At 40.7% G+C, this 13,992-nt stretch overlaps 1 protein-coding gene across 7 annotated transcripts in view; it reads right to left on the bottom strand.

Annotated features, from left to right (window-relative positions):
* DOT1L (DOT1 like histone lysine methyltransferase) overlaps positions 1–13,992 on the bottom strand; it is a 95,847-nt gene that overhangs the window by 67,110 nt on the left and 14,745 nt on the right. For all 7 annotated transcript variants that reach the window (XM_019489928.2, XM_014599792.3, XM_019489929.2 and 4 more), the window contains exons 2-4: positions 7,235–7,278; positions 3,749–3,823; positions 1,296–1,359 (exon numbers count right to left, since the gene is read on the bottom strand). In XM_019489928.2, the coding sequence (XP_019345473.1) occupies positions 1,296–1,359; positions 3,749–3,823; positions 7,235–7,278 (183 nt within the window). The remainder of the gene's footprint in view (positions 1–1,295; positions 1,360–3,748; positions 3,824–7,234; positions 7,279–13,992) is intronic.

The raw sequence follows: 13,992 nt of genomic DNA on the forward strand, positions 1-13,992 counted from the left end.
CATAACCTCAATCCTAAATATATAAGCAACTGCTATTAAGCCTTTTTCTTTCACCCTCCTCCTGGATTTTGCACATCTAGGTCAGTCTTGCTTCTGTGCCTCATCTCCTCCTTTCCAAGATCCCTCAAATTTGCTCCTCTGTTCATGTTTTAGATACAACTTCCTCCAGGGAAGTCAGCTGGCCTGTAGTCCAGCATTCAGCAGAGCACTGGCAAAAATAGATTATACTGACAGGATTCTCACTTTGTCAGTGCCTGCTTAGCAGAGATACAATTGGACTGGCCAATATGTACAAATCAAATAAATAAAGCACAGAGCATTGTTTAATCTGAAGGCTCTCTCTTTATGAGAGCGTTCAAAGGAAATATAATAAACATTCACTGTCCAATATACAGTCAACATCTTCAAGCATATGATTGCTATAATGTAGTTCATAAGGTCCCAAAAACCATAACTTTTGTGAAATAAGCAGTAGTTGTAAATTGGATGAATTTATCAAGTGCCTAGACAGATGCTTTTGAAAAAAAGTGGCATCAAAACAGCATACAGATTAAGTCAAACTTTAATATTAATCTGTTTGCTGTGTTTCATGCCCTCCATCCCACCTTTTAAAATAAGCACGAGGAAAACTGAAAAAGTTACTTAATTAAAAAAAGGTATTAAGCTAGATTTCATTCCAGTTTTTCCAGAAAGGTCCTTTAGAGAAGAAAAGCTCTAAAACATAGCTTTATTGAAGAGTAACAAAATTTGTAATCCATGGATCACTGCCATAATACACAAGAGATTCTGATGGGCTATTTAAGATGCCTTCAAGCCACATATACCCACATGCACAAGTAAATCTATAGATGTGAAATCCTTATGAAGTTTCTGAACAAAAAACGAGATATGGCACATGAGAAGGAATATTTTCTTCCCCAAAGTTAACTCCACTATTTTAAACGTCAAAAGTAACAATGCCAACTGCACATTTGGGACTAAGTCTGCAAACCTGTACTTTAGCAAAATTAAGCTACTCTTATATAAAAGAAGAATATAAATTCACTCCAAGGCTAAATCCTTGAGTGCCAAGTTTTGGCCCAGAAAGGAAGGTTTAATAGAAGACTTAACTCCTGGATGAATGAAAATGCTGTTAATAGCAGTGCTGCTGTTTAGGTAAATACACACAATTCTGAGCATTAAAAAAAAAAATTCAGCACAGTCTTGGATGTAATTTACTACACATGAACTTGAAACCATTAGCCTGAATAAGACAGCAAGATAGGCATCATGGCATAACAAAGGTAAATACATACCAACTGATGAATGCTATCAATGGCTCGGTTGTATTTGTCACAAAGCCTCTGCATGCTTTCAAAGCTGGGAAAGGGGGGGAAAAAAAAGTTTGCTGGTTAGTCAGCAACACAGATTTAAAATGCTCAACCCAACATACTAGAACAAAGCTTTCAAAATTGGTAGACTTATATTGGTAAAGTTAAATATACTGTAAGTATACAGGTTCTTTTTATTTCCTCCAAAGACTCTCTCTTTATGCAAATTTATGAATGTATAATTTCCTTAAATAAAAGTATTCAGCAGTCCAGCCGCTCATAGTAGAGTGCACGGATGTTAATATTCCACTTCTAAGAGCTTATTGTAATAAATGGGAGATAAACAATTAGAGAAAAACCTTAATACTATATTAGACATACCTTATAGCCCATTAGCTTTTTACCCGCAAGCCTATATGACAAGCAGTTTGAAGTTGCTTGTAATTTATTCTGTTTTGTCTCTTCATCTGTCCAGACACTAGCCAGAGCCAAGTCTTGTGATTCTAAAATGTAGCCTGCCCTATAATTCAGTTTCTTCAGACTATAACTTCATCTATCACAGACCTGATTTACTCAAGGAACATATTGCTTATTAAGTGGGTTAGCTGGATTTACATTCTGTTTAACCAGCCACCTTAATGACAGAAGCTGAGAGGATTAGGAAAAAAAAAAAAAAAAAAAAAAAAAAAAAAATCAAATCACCTCTGTGCCAGGGAGGGAAGGAGGACAGCTGCCAGTCAGATTGTCTATTATACAACTACATTTCACATAACTTCAAAAGAAAGGCCATTCCAGGAAGTAACTGGAATTAGAGAAAATCCAATCACCGCCATCTCAAGACAGGAAGGGAGGAGGAAAAAGCACAAAGGACAAGAGAAGGAAGTATCTCTTTAACCTCTCAAACTTAACTTCTCCACGCCAGTTAGCTAAGGCTTCTCGTTTCAAGAATACTGCAGCTTTGCACTGACTTTGAGTTGCCAAATAACAGGACAACAGGAGAGGCAGAAACTGAACTGTGTATACAATTTTGCATTTTTGCATATAAATATTTCTACAATCTACTGGTTTTCGTTCACGTTTTCGGCATTTGCCAAGCAACCTGCAAAGGGCAATTCTTTTTTAGAATATTTATTTTCCAAGCAAAGCAAGCAGGATTAATACCATGACCAAAATGACAGGTTTATGACTTCCTTGAAAAGCTGCATAGGTAAGTAAGGTGTGACTGCTGAGAACAGATGGTTTCTTTTTATTCAGTGTTGCTGCTGACAAAGGTGAAGCTACCCAGTTATTCATGCCCTATCAGGACGCCGGTACTACAAAATTATTGTTTTAAAAATGTTGGTGTAATAACTATATACCTAACAGGTACCAAGGAAACACTGCTCCTGCAAATACATTGGTGAGACTGGAAGGGCCTGTAACTCTCCAGATCAGATCTTTAAAACAAAAAGTAAGAATGCTCCTTGGTGCTGTTTAATTAGATGTGCACAACTCCCTTTGTGCTGCAGGTGCCAATTAGCTGCTTAAACAATTAAATGCCCAATTAAAAATGTTTGGTTTCACTTATCAAACTTATTTAGGGGGAGAATTCAGTTTTGTGGACCTTGGTGAATCTAAATCTTTTCCAAAAACTCAATATGGTGCATTCTCACACTTACCAGCCAAGCTGTGGTTTTAACCGTCATCTCTATTAACGCAGTCAAATCAAGCTAAAACACACAGTCTCTCTCAGTTTTCTCCAGATGAACTGATTACAGCCAAAAAAAGATTCCACCGGGTCAGATTCTGTCCCTCCCAACCTCCACCCACACTGCAGCCTCCAAGAGAACACTATAGAGACATAAAGCCAGCCTGTGAAATAAATGTTTTCACAGAAGTCTCCACATCAAGCACTGCTCCCTTGTTCAGGAGGACATGTAGAAAGAGTTTGAACTCAAAAACTCATTTTGGTATCCTACTTGTAGTTAGGGTACTAAATTGGTACCCTCCTTCTGAATAGGAGAAAAGTAAGGAAAGCTGTCTCCCCTCTTTGTTGGAGGAGACTCGGCAATGTCTTTGTATAACTCTGGCATAATTTTTTTTTAACAGGAATTTAGTTACTACAAAAGCAGAAACTTCTTTACCATTGAGATTCCTAACCCTGGAACTAGCCCAACCACACAGATACTGATCATTGTTTCGGGGTGAGTAATTCCAACGTACACCAACTCAACTTTCTGCTATGTGGAGTTTCCAATTATGTCCTGAATCCAACGGACTTTGCCAATATTTGTTACACATTTCCTACCAAAATAACTTTGCAGAGTCTGAAGCCAGTTCTAAAAGACTTCAGCTCAGTTCACAGTGTCTAAGAATAACTAATTGCAGACTAATTCACCACAACTCTTTTTGGCTTGTCCTCCCCAAGAGAAAAAAAAAACAAAAACATTTCATCTCACCTTTTTGTATCATAGTCAATTAAAACATAATTTTCCATAGCAAGCTTGAGATCTGGGATTTCTTCACAGACCCACCTGAAATAAGACAAGAATGAGAATGCAATGGATCTGCAAAACTTTTATTGTACTGCTTAATGCTTAACATGACAGTTTTTATTTTTACTGAAACAGCATTCTGCCTGAATTTTATTTCGACTGACATTCCTGCAGTAGGTACGATGATCATAATATTGTTAGAAGTAAAGTAGAGAACAGTTCACATCCAACACAAAATGAGTACAAAGTAAGGAGCCTTATACCACTGGAAGTATCATAAAGCTCTTGAAGTGGCACCAACTCAGTTGCAACTTCACAATAAAGTGACAAATATACTCAAATGATGCAAAACGTAAGTCATAGCTGATGCTAATCTAACTGAAAAATGTGAAGAAAAAGGTACATCTTTCTATTTTTTTTTTTTGTAAAACTGCTACTAACAACCACTCTGGATAAAGCCACATGCAGCAAAACTGGACACATCCTCTCCTGCACAATCATGTCTGAGAAAGCATAGGTGTTTTCAGCATAAAAATAAACACTTCCAAGCATCTGGTGCAATATATCATATGTTGTACCTCATTAGTGCAATATTTTGTACTCCCTCTTATGTGACCTATTTAGAAGCAGATTTTTCAATGGGGCTTCTGATGATTGGTATTTTAAGGATGCCCTGTACTCTGCTAGCATCATGTACGAAGGGCTGACACTCAGTGCCAGTTTACCTGACAAGCTAGGGATGCCACAGGAAGTCTATAGAGGTCTGTATTCCACTACAAATTTTGGGGGCGGGGGGGAAGGAATATTTTCAAGTACAACTTACAAAATAACATGCAAGGGCCCAAAAGTAAGTGTCAAATCACCAAAGCAAGTCTTTGAAAGCAGTTAAGGAAGCTACATCTGAAGAAAGGGTTGCAAACCCTCTTCCCTTTAAACATTAAATAAGAGTATTCTATTGCATCTTCCTAATGCAAATTCTACAGAATGCCACTGGAATCGCACACTTTCTTCTATTACAATCTTGACATTGAAGACAGATTTTTAAAAAAATATTTAAAAAAATACTATTGGAATAATCAAAGAAAGCTCTTTACAGGGTTACAACCCTATTGTGTTTCATGGACCTAAAGTAAGGACTTCTAATAGCCTCAAGAGCGACTCCAAAGATGGTTTTGTGGGGCCTCGTGTTCATCATCTCCATTATTCATGGAACAAATCTAGTCAGAGTTAAAAAAAAAAAACCCCCACAAAACTAAAAGCTGGGATGCTAACAATTGCCAGAGCTGATGTGGCTTGTGGATGGCTGAACCTGAGTAAAAGATTCTACAGCTGAACAGATTAATATGCAAGTCAGAAGAGATTCCAGAACCGTCTCAAATAGTTGAATGTCTTTTCAGTAGAATGAACAGCACCAAAAACATCCTAAAAATAAAGACATATTTTACTCAAGATGATTACAGACATGCAGGAAGCAGATCTGCCAAGTGTCATTTTCATTCAGTCCTTTTCCTGAACATTATTATGCTGAAAAGGCATCCAATTTAAAACTACAATGTGTACAAAGCGTGCCGAAGAAGAAAGGCATACTCTTACCATTGCTCTATGGGACATTAAGTTCCTTAAGTACCCCTAATGATCACTACTCTCATAAAACCTCATTTATTTGATCTCTACAAACCTGTCTAAAACTAGGTCAGCGGGCAACAGACAGGTGATCCTGCCTTCAGCCAGTCATCTCCATATCCTCTCTCCTGGCGACTCTAACATAAGCAACATGCTTTTTGTTAGTATAAATAAGGCTTTTGTGACTAGGAAAGAATACTTTATGACCTCATTAAGAAACAAGGATAAGTTACAGTCCCTTATAATCATAAAATTCTCCAACAAATGCAAAAAGAAACTACTGTATTCTCTCATATTATAACCTAAGCCTTCCTCCCTGCCCCACATTCCCAAAACCACCTGGTGAAAATCGCGATGAGTGTTATAATGTGAGAAAAAAAGATCCCCATGGGTTTGGAAATTTGGCAGCAGAGGAGAGGGGTTAGGAGAGTCACGACAATTAAATGTTGCTACTGCTCCCCTTGCCAGCAAGTTTCCAGCTTGTGAGGACCCCCCCAGATGGACGACCCATGCACTGCCCTTGACCCAGCACATGGGATCGGTCTGCGGGCTCCATTCTGCATATGGGACTGTTGTTGGCAGGCTTGGCTTCCTTGCTGCTGTGACTTACTTTCTACCAAAATTTTTTCTTCTTCAAGTTTCCTTTGAAAAAAACAAGATTTCTATTACATAGAGGGGCATGCTATATGCAAGAGCATATGGTACACTGCACATGTTCTGAAATATGCAAATTTGTCAGACCCATGCTTCATGGTGGGTGTCAGACCCAGTCACCGCAATTACACTTAGCTGAACTCTTTTGGACAAACAAGACTCGCCCTGTTTGCTAAGCTTGTGTAGGCAGTCAAACCACATTCAAGACTACCATTTTAGTCCAGGTAGCTACGTGGGCTGACAAATGATGTTGGAACAGTGTTTAACTCCATCCAGTTGTCTAGCTGAACACAAAATCCAGTACATGTACAATCTTAAGTATTTATGTAGGGCCCGTGTCACTGGGACCTATAATTGCCATCTAGCACAACTGTCTGAAGTATTTAAGACAGAGCCATGTTTAAAACTGTCTAGCCTGGTTTGACTATCTAATCAGGATAACTCGATATAAAAAAGCCACTCGCATAACTGCATAGACACAGCTCCTGCCAGACAAGTCATTTCCCACCAGTACTGAAACCACAGTGAGTGCTCTGTCACAATACATCTGGCTGTTATAGTGCTTAAAAATATTCAAACTTCTTACCCTTTCACCTCTTCCCCCCCCCCGCCCTTTCCCACTGATCAACTTGAGGCAGTAGCAATACAGAAAATGCTAGCGCAGGCATCACTCCCAACTACTAGTATTGTCAAGATGTAACAGTTGGAAACTGTGAGGAACATATGCAGGATAATCTTTAAAAAGACAGGAGCGAGTGAGATAATGTGTGTGTTTGTTTTTCTAAAGTGCCTAACATTGGGATCCTAAGAAATTAATTTAAATTCTGTCACTGGATGCTGAAGCATCCTCATCCACATAAAAAGCACCATAAAGTTGATACTCGTGTCCAATTGGAGTTAAAACTACTCCCACAACTGGAACAGTTTGGCACAAGCTAAAATTAAGCTGGGAATATGAGAAGGAGATATTGCATCACCCGAAGACTAAAAGCAAATTAAAAACCAGTGAAAGTAGGTGTCATGCAAATTAGAGCACAGGCTGAGTTCAGCTATTAGAACTGCTGTCTCTCTTTGCAGTTTGATTCCTGCAAAAATATTTCATTTATAACATTTAATATCCATTTAGGAGGAAAGAGGTTTGGGTTCTAACCAGATCTACAATCAAGCACTTACCGAATTGTCTCAATGATTTCATGAGCAGCATCATGGTGTTTGTCCTGAAAGCAAAGACAGACAGAAAGGTTGTTTCAGAGAGGCATCTGGAAAACAGCATTCATGTTAATCGCTGAAAATTACAGGACTCTTTTTTAAAATAAGATCATGAGTGAAAAATGCAGAAGGGAAGGAGTGCTTAATTGCCATAAAGCACAGTTAACATAATCAGAATAAAGTATTTCTTGCATTTGTATCGTTTACATTTAAGAAAAGATTTATTCGAGTTTCTTACAAACTAGTAGTAGGCTTGTAAACAAACAAAAAAAATTAAAAGAAAAAAAAGGAAGAATGAAAAAAGAAAGACCTTCCTTCCACTTATGTCACTGTCACTTCCCAAAATAAGAAATTCTGTAACTGATACCCTCAAAGAAAACTGGTATGAGGTGGGTGTTTGAATTCAAGTTCCATAATGAACAGCTGATTTCATCTCCTGAGCATCTGCCCCATGGTCATATATCCATGTGGGCAATAAGACTTTGGGTGTGCAAATGGCTTTTTAAAATTATCAACTACACAATAAGAATGCATTATATTAGCGTTAAAAACCGGCAACATCAAAAACAAAAAAACAGACACCACTACACAAAAGGTTTTTCCATGAAAAAGCACATAACATTCTGTCCATACACACAGGAGTGTGCACCATAAAAGTCTTATGGGCATGATGTCGAGATGTCACTTCTCTCAAGCAAGGAAAAACCACTTGAGAGGTTTTGCAGGTCATTCCATAAGAGTCAGCATCCAGTCCCGGAAGAGACCAGATCCAGCCCACCATACCACAGCAGGGAATCAGCACCTTCCAGCCACAACAGCAGAGCTCTGCTGTCTTTTTAATCTGTTTTTTAATCTATTCCCTTTACAGCAGCTTCTGATCACCAGGGAGGTGCAGGGATGCAGCCTGCAGCAGGGGCCAGGTTAGAAGCAGCAGCCCACGGAGCCAAAAGCTGCCTACCCTGCTCTAGCATATTTCCTGGACCCACATCTACAACAGCTTTGCAACCCTACTTCAGTGTTGTGTTGTGACCTTTCAAATTAAAGAAGTCCACTATCTCAGGACCTTCCAGAGCAAGAAGCAAATGCTGTGCTCCCACAGCTAGTTTCCCCTCTCTGCCCTAGGGTATTTTTTACATGTCTAGTGATGGGAAATTCCAGGTTTGAGGGTGATGGTAGACAGGTTGCTTGGGGGAAAGAGAAAACATATAATGGTTGTTACCATGAAGCCTGTCCTTGGTTGTGTTTTTTTAATTGCTACACAATCCTCCTATTTAAGTGGTTGAAGATTCATGCTAGCACGTATTTGTCACATAGCTGTCACTTCTGTGGGGTAAGCATTTTTCTTTTATATGGAATCAATGTATACATAGATTTTGATCAACTTACTGACACCCTGATTTGGAATTCTTCCTGTGGTGCGGAGTTAAACAAAATTTAGATTTTTGTTAAAAAAAAAAAAATATTTCAGACAATACAAAGCCAAACATAGGTCAGAGCAGAAAACCTACAACCCCTCCCCCCAGCCCCTTTTACAAATTGGCTTTGGGGTTTTTTTGTTTTGTTTTTTGTAAGTCAGAAAGGGCCAAGAGAGCTGCTGCTATAGGAAGTTTTCATACAAAGCAACTTGCACATGGTCAGATAGTATAGTCATTAGGCACTGTTTGATAGGAATCTCAAGAGCCAGTGCAAACTGGATAAGAAACAAAACCCATGTTCACTTAACACATAGGTGTGAAAGATGATGCTCTCTAGTCTGCCTGGAAGACGTTTTATTTTTATAATGTGAAAATGTAAGGCTGTAACTAAAGAGAATCACACAGGTTGGGCTCAGAAGTCTCAGACTTGAGAACCAATTTAAAAATCCGTGAACTTTGCAGGCTGAGATGCCATACCTAAAGGAGGGGAACGAAACAAAAAGAAAACCAACAAGTTTTCTCCTCCATCTACACTAGCACAGAAAGTGTCACCGTCTAATCAAGAATTTCACATCCTAACCACTAAACAGCCCTCCACTTATGCCCTGTAATATACCAAAATAACACAAAGTACTCCCAGAATTGCACAGATGATCACATCTGGATTACACTTACTCCAGGCAATGCTAACCATCACATTGTCCTCTACTTGCACAGCCAAAGTAGATGGGAATCAACAGCATAAAATGCCCAACATCACAGAGGGCTACTCCTATAATTAGCACCATATGCAAAAGAAGTCAATTGTGCACTAGCTTGACCATAGGGGGAATTCAGTTCACTTTGTTTCAATTGCTAGTGTGTTTCAGCACTATTGGAACTGAATCAAAGTTCAATCTGTGCCACAGAGATACAGAATCCTGGGCTAGATGGATTGTGGTCTGACCTCACACAGCGTTTCTTATGCTTTTTTTTTTTTAAAAATCACATTCTGTGGTATCCCAGGAGATGCAACCAATTAGATACAACTAACTCTGGACCAAATATTCTGAACCAGTAAAAGAGCCAAGGTAGCCAGCATCCCCTGGGCAACTTCATGTTCACAAAAACACCTGGAGCGCTTATTCTTGTGGCCTGTCACAGAGGGCAAGTCTCCTTCCTCATCCTCAAACTCTGAAGCCACTGCTACTAATTCCAGATCTTCAAAATTCAAATCCAACCAGCCTAGAGCTCTGGTCCACCCTGCAGCAAAGACTTTTGCATTGATCCAGTTACTTCAGGAGCAGGTATACACAACTACTGCAAAAAATACTATTGTAAAAACAGCTAACAACTTCTGGTTTCATTCGCTTTCCCAGGTCCTTCCCAAAGAGCCTTCCATAACCTCTTCCCAGATAATTGAAATATTTCTTTTTCATCGCAAAGTAAGTAAACAGCCAGAACCCAAATGCTCATCCTAATGTCCATTTAAAAGACAAAAGAATTAGATTATTATGGGAGTCTATTCTCTTCCCACAATTCTTCCGAGTTTCCATAGGTAGCCTCAAGAACTCCCAGAAATTATAGGGGAAGTTTTTAGTCCGTAGAGTAAACTCTAAGGAAGCAGCAATACTGCAAAACATAGCAGAACTCTAATGTTAACACAAAATTTAAAAAATGATCAACAGTTAACAAGGACACAATGAACCATTAGTACTTAAACTGGCATTATTCGACTGATTTAGTTACCAACAACTTGGATCTCTAGCTTAGATGCAGCCCAATTTAAGTGCCGGCATTTTATATTAATACAGTCCCAGCTGGAGCTATTCATTTTGACCAACTGCTGTGGACCGTCTAATGCAAAGGTCAGTCAGTCTCTACCTAAGAAATCAGGTTAACTGGAACCACATTTAAGAGATAATTTAGACTCAGCAGTATTACAATGGTCAAATTACATAAGAATTTTCCAGTTCTATTCAAAATGAAAATGTGTCACCTACTTGATCCACTTTCCTCCCCTTGCTCTGGGCCAGAGCTTACCCTTAAAATTCACTGCAGGTTCACAGCTGGCAAGGATTTCTGTCCTGGTTTACTTAACGGGAATTTACAAAGGGACAAAAGAAATTGGTTGTGTGGACATTTTTGTTTCCTTGTGAGGCATACTGAGAGCCTGATAGTCTTACCTCTCCTGTACATAATCCCTCCTCTAACTTTTCACCTTCAATTGGTTATTCTTCCTGGCATTTCTAGTCTTCCCTATGGCTTTGTTCTCCAATGTTTTTCATTTGTGTGGACATGAGCATCCTGTATCCCTTTAACTATGAGAGTACAATTATACCAGCACAGCTACATAGTGTCCCAGGTATTTTGTGACTACAGATCAAGAAAAAGAAATATTTCGTTTCTTTTTCATATTACATGCTGTCAGTATAACCTATTCTTCTCCCCATACAGGAATATGCTGTGAAAATGAGTACATTGTACCAATACAGCCACATCAACAGAAGAGGGTTGTGCTGTTAACTACAATGGCAAAGACAGACAACACTCCCTGACAGTTACACCGATAAGAAAAAACATTTATAAAACCAGCCTACAAGACCCATTTTAATACCTACTTAACTGGTTAAAAGCATCTATTTGTTATCAGCTTCAATTCCCCTGTCATTTCCATTAAAACTGAAAAAAAAAAACCTTTCAATACCTGCCTAAGGCCTTCTCTACCAAAAGTTGTACTACTTAAAGCCGAGGTGTAAATTCAAACAGGTACAAACATCCCACTGGTATCCCTGCATATGGAAACTCTTCCATGACTGGTCACAAAGCAGTCAAGGGCCTTTCCAAACCTAGCGGCCAGTCAGGGGGGTGAGACAAGGTTATTTGGGTAAGTCCAATATATTTTATTACACCAACTCAGATAGTTGGAAAAATTGTTCTTAGCAAGCTTTCGGACACAAACACCCTTCATCAGGCTGAGGAAGCATTTGCAGATGGTCTCTGTACTTCCTGGATAGAGTGGTAAGGCATGCCAGTTAGGAGTTCAGCAGGGAAAACAGGCTAAGGCTTGTCCCTGCCTAGTTGATCCCTCATCCCCACTGCCCAGGCCCTCTGCAAGAAGGTAAACACCGTACTCTATAAATTAATTTTTAACTGGGGGCTACTCAATTCACAAAAGTTAGGGAAGGGTGCCTTGAATCCAGTGAGGGGTACCACAAGTCCAAAAAAGGTTGAGAACCACTGATCTAAAGCAACAGAAAGAGACTTTTCACCACTCTGCCACCGCACCCCAGGATCCGAGAAGATTTTCAGTTTTGCCAATATTACCTAGGATAGCTAATCCGAAAAACCTCTCATGCACTAGAACGAGAGTTTGCACATGGCAAGGTATTTAACTATATGGTAAAACCCTTGTATATGCCAGCTGCGAGATCAACAAGTTCTCCTCCAATCCAGAGCAGACATCCCAGTGTTTCTAAAAGGTAAAATTTAAGAGGGGAAAAAAAAAAAAAAAAAAAAGCCCTTCCCCCACCTTTCAAGCTTTAATCATAAAAGTAAGGTAGACCTTGAGCACTATTTCACTTCCTTTGAAGATCAGTCTATATATATTAAAGCTAAACTGGTTCTTTTTACAAGAGTCACCACCTTCAGTCAGCATCAGGCATCTTGTTTGGATTATGCAGCCACCCTGTGAACCTTGCAGAAGCCCAATGCTTACTTTTGAAATAAACTCCCCAAAACCACAAGTTCAGCTTGCAGCAACATCAGCCCAGCCTGTCACCTTTCTAAAACAGTTTAGCTGAAGCTATTCTACACTACAGTTTCCTCACCAATAAGACTATGCTGATAGAGGTGTGATCCCAAACTGACATAGCTGCACTGTATAGGTCAGGGATGGGCAATTATTTCGGGTTGAGGGGCGCTTAATGAGGTTTGGTGAGCTTTTAAGGGCTGCATGGGTAGCCCCACCCCTTGACAGTTGCCCCACCCCCTGGGTTGCCATCTTGGGACCAGAAGTCCTACCTGCCCCAAACCCCTGACCTTTGCCACCAGAAAGTCCCTCCCCTTGAGCCCTGGAAATACTCTTTTTTTTTTTTTTTTTTTTTGGGGGGGGGGGGGAGGGAAAGAGAGAAGGGGAAGAGAGAAGGGTTCCCATCCCAGAACCAGAAGGAAAAAACACAGATCATACAATAGAAGTCTAACACCTACTATAACATATTTTAGTTTTAATACAAAAAATATTTTTGTAATGACTTGTGTTTGCATAACAACTCAAAAATAAATTCTTAGTCTTGTATATTGTGGGGTGGGTGGTTGGGTGCTGGTACAGGTATGGTGGGGTGTGGGTCTGTGTGTATTCAGGGGCATGGGGAGGGTTGTGAGGGTGTATGAGGACTCCCCCTCTCAGTCCCCCCATGGTGCAGCAGCAGCAGGCAGGGGTGCTTGGAGCACTTGTGCCTAGCCCAAGAGCTGGTGCCCAGCAGCACATGGCTCCAGCCAGTGCCACACATTGCAGCAAAGAGTACAACCCCCACCAGGCCGTCTCTATTGCTTCTCTCCTGTGGCGAGCGAGTGCAAAGGCTGCGCGTGCGTGGTGAAGAGTGCTGGTGATGAAGACAGCCCAGCAGAGACTGCTCTCCTTGGTGCAATGTGCAGCACTGGCCAGAGCCACGCACCGCTGGGCACCAGCATCCCTGCTTGCTGCTGCCGCTGCTGTCACTTCCTGCCAGGGCTGTGCACAATGGGTGGAGTGTGCAGGGCTCCCCACATCCCCCACCCTCCCTTGCACCCACACACTGCCCACCTGAGCTCCACACTGCCACTGTCTCTCTGAACACTGGCTCCAACTGCTGCCAACCCCAGCTCCACATTCTGCACTCCCACCCAGTTGCAACTCTGCCCCTGCCCCGCCGCTTCTCTACCTGCCACCCCAAGTGAGCAGGATGCCGGAGAAGTCAAGCAGCCCTGACTGGAAGCTGTGTGCTGGTCAGGCCAGGCCCTTGTGCCCACAAGGGTGGGATTGAGGCAATAGGGTATGTTGTGGTGGGGTATATATGTGAGCACCTTGCTCCCACCCTACTGGACAGAAGGGTTGGGCAGGATACAGTTAGTTGGTGGGTGCCGCAGGGCAGATGAAAGTGCCTGGTGCCTGTGGGCTGTATTTTGCCCGCCCCTGGGACAGATACATTATACCAGTATACCTCTGCATTTACCATTATTTCTTAGTTCATTCTTATTGATCACTTAACACAATTTAAACTGTATTCACATTACAACTGCTTTCAGAGTATACATATGACTGCAAAGTGCTTCTGGTGCAAGCATTGC

This window comes from Alligator mississippiensis, chromosome 16, assembly GCF_030867095.1.
Source record: "Alligator mississippiensis isolate rAllMis1 chromosome 16, rAllMis1, whole genome shotgun sequence".
NCBI classification, from domain to species: domain Eukaryota; kingdom Metazoa; phylum Chordata; order Crocodylia; family Alligatoridae; genus Alligator; species Alligator mississippiensis.